Source organism: Chrysochloris asiatica, unplaced genomic scaffold (genome assembly GCF_000296735.1).
Source record: "Chrysochloris asiatica unplaced genomic scaffold, ChrAsi1.0 scaffold00064, whole genome shotgun sequence".
Lineage (NCBI taxonomy): Eukaryota > Metazoa > Chordata > Mammalia > Afrosoricida > Chrysochloridae > Chrysochloris > Chrysochloris asiatica.
The window spans coordinates 7,981,209-7,984,170 of NW_006408582.1; the positions used below are offsets into that span (position 1 = coordinate 7,981,209).

At 52.3% G+C, this 2,962-nt stretch overlaps 1 protein-coding gene and 1 pseudogene across 1 annotated transcript in view; both read left to right on the plus strand.

Moving 5' to 3' along the window:
* Window positions 1–509: 509 nt before the first annotated feature.
* The window catches only part of TRIM35 (tripartite motif containing 35), a 22,477-nt gene continuing 20,024 nt past the window's right edge, over window positions 510–2,962 (plus strand). The window contains exon 1 of the mRNA XM_006864357.1: window positions 510–944. Coding sequence (XP_006864419.1) covers window positions 510–944 — 435 coding nt within the window. The remainder of the gene's footprint in view (window positions 945–2,962) is intronic.
* The window catches only part of LOC102833783, a 4,776-nt pseudogene continuing 3,549 nt past the window's right edge, over window positions 1,736–2,962 (plus strand).

Genomic DNA, 2,962 nt, shown 5'->3' on the forward strand with positions numbered 1-2,962 from the left:
AAAGTAATGAATACATTAATGGCTTTTTAAGCCCAAACCTCTATTTATAAACCAGGAAGTTGGAAAATCCGGCTGTTGCCACCAATCTGGCCCAAGATTTCAGAAGCATTGGTTACGGAAGGGATAACTTTCACTGCCGATTCAAACAGGAAGTAAGTTTCCAAGGACAAGTAAGTACCGGTGCATCTGCCTGGTTGGCTGCCGGTCTGAGGGGAAGTCGGTTCCAACTCAGCACCGTTGAGGACTTTTTTCCTTTGCTAAACTGGCGGACCCCGCTCGCCTGGATTGGCGGGATTCAGACCAAGCGGGCACTGGGATCCCGCCCCGTTCTTCCGCGATTTCCCAAACCGACCGGAACTGGGGAGGCTCCGGCCAACTGCGCCTCGCACAATGGTCCAGAGCCGCTGTCATTCATTTTTCAAGGGGATCGGCACCGCCCCTCGCGAAGCGAGCTGGGTGGGAAGGGCGGGAACGTAGTTTGCAGGCTCTTGGAACCCTGGGCTCCAGTGATGGAGCCGAGCCCCGCAGCGTCCCCCGGTCCTTCCCGGTCCTTCAAAGAGGAGCTGCTCTGCGCGGTCTGCTACGACCCCTTCCGCGACGCCGTCACTCTGCGCTGCGGTCACAACTTCTGCCGCGTGTGCGTGACCCGCAGCTGGGAGGTGCAGGTGGCGCCCGCCTGCCCGGTGTGCAAGGATCGCGCGTCCCTAGCAGATCTCCGCACCAATCACACCCTCAACAACCTGGTGGAGAAACTACTGCGCGAGGAGGCCGAGGGCGCGCGCTGGATTGGGCATCGATCCCCGCGCCACTGCCGCCTGCACCGCGCCCAGTTCAGCCTCTTCTGCTTCGAGGACAAGGAGCTGCTGTGTTGCTCGTGCCAGGCCGACCCCCGGCACCAGGGGCACCGCGTGCAACCAGTCAAGGACACTGCCCACGACTTTCGGGTAAGAGCGGCCGTGTGCGGGAGGTGGGCGCGGTTCCGCAGGTCTTGCCCGTGGGCGCAGTGAGCGCACGTGAGCTCTTGAGTCCGCCCACACAGGGCTGGCGATCGCTGGAGCGCTCAGTTGGTAGACGAGCGTCTTGAATCCACAGCCCACCACCCCAGCATGCCAGAGCTGAGTGTACTCAAATCCGTCTGTTCTGCTGCCAGCTAGTTGGTGACCCATCAGGACACCAACCTTCCCGACTAGGCTTGGCCCAGAGGGCAGAGATGGGGAAGAGAGAATGTAAACAAGAAGTGAGACCTGGGGTTATATGATGATTTCAATCAGCCTTACTTTTGAAGGGTTTAGTCCCCACACCTTTTTTGCCAGTGGGGTGTGGCTCATACTACTGTGAGAAAGCGCAGTGCTGTGGGTAATGTCCAGGAAGCTTTGAGCTTGGCACACTCAACTTGGAGGTGGAGCGGAGAACCCAAGACCTGGCCAGGGATATGGAAACTTGAGATCTCCCAAAGTGGTTCATCCTGAGGAGTACTGTTCAGTTTTAACACACATGCGTCTGAATGGATTCCACGAAGCTGGTTAGCTTGTGGATGGTGACAGAGGGAGAACCCCGTTTTGGAGGCTCAGTTTTTAATCTGTATCTATAGAGAGCAATCCAAGGGTGATGATATTTGAGGGCAGAGAGTAGTCTAGGCTCAGAAGATAGGAGAGGAATTTAAGTAGAGTAGTGTCAGTTTGATGCAGGGTGGAATTCAGTTTTTTACTAGACGCGTATGTACTGAGTGCCCAGCATGTCCCGGGACCTCTTCTGGGTGTTGAGGCTGCAGAGGTCAGATGACAGGCCACTAACTTAGCGGAGCTCATGTTTCTGAAGGGAGTAGTCAGACAGTAAAATTGACAAGGTAAATACATTCAGGTAGAAATAATTGCCATGAAGAAAATACAAAAGGGTGATGAATGGGGAATGGAGGGCGAAAGTATTCTTCACAGAGTCTGTGACTTACAGGTTGTAGTCTGAATGATCTGAGAGTAGTGTGTGTGTGTGTGTGTGTGTGTGTGTGTGTAGGGGGGGCGGGGCGGTTGCAGGGGGTGGGAGAGTGAGTGATATGGGAAAACTCTAGAAGTAAGAAGGGCCAACTCAGAAAACTGTATGCTTTGCTAGGCTTCGGGGTTTCCACTGGTGCTATGGGGAATCCTCTAAGATTCTAAATAAGAGATTTTGTAATGAGACATGTGCCTTAGGAAGATCACTTGGGCAACCCAAATGAGGAACTCAGGAAACATCATCACACCAGCTAAGGGTTTTTAAAAACTTTATAAATGCTAGGTGCTTTCCAGTGTTTGCATGTGGCAAAGTATTTAACTCCTCAGAAAGTACTTTCTTAGGTAGCCCTGGTGTGGTGTTGCAGGTTTATGCGCTGGACTGCAAGGTCAGTTTGAAGGGCAAGGTCAGTGGTTCAAGCTCACTAGCGCTCCTCAGAAACACTAAACAGGGTCGCTATGAGAGTCAGAGCTGGACACTTAACAACAACATAGGGTTTCTGAGGAGTGGCTGGTGGGTTTGAACTGCCAACCTTGTTGTTAGCAGTCCAGTGCTTATCCTACAGTGCCACACCAGGACTCCTAGAGCAGCCATTGTTATTATTGTAGTTAAGTGCCATCGAATTGGTTCCAACTCATCACGGCCCTATATAGGTGTTTCCAAGGAGTGGCTGGTGAGTTTAAACCACCGATGTAGTTCAAACCGACCTTTGGGTCCAGTGTTTTATCCTACAGCGCCACATCAGGACTCCTAGTTTCTTGTTGTGGTTATCAAGTGCTGTTGAGTCAATTCCGACTCATACCGACCCTGTATAGGGTTTCTAAGGAGAGGTTGATGGGTTTGAACTGCCACCTTGTAATTCACACTGACCTTGTGGTCCAGTGCTTATCCTACAGCGCCACACCAGGACTCTAGCTTCTTATTGTTGTTGTTGTTAGGTGCCATCAAGTTGGTATCGACTCATAGCAACCTTATG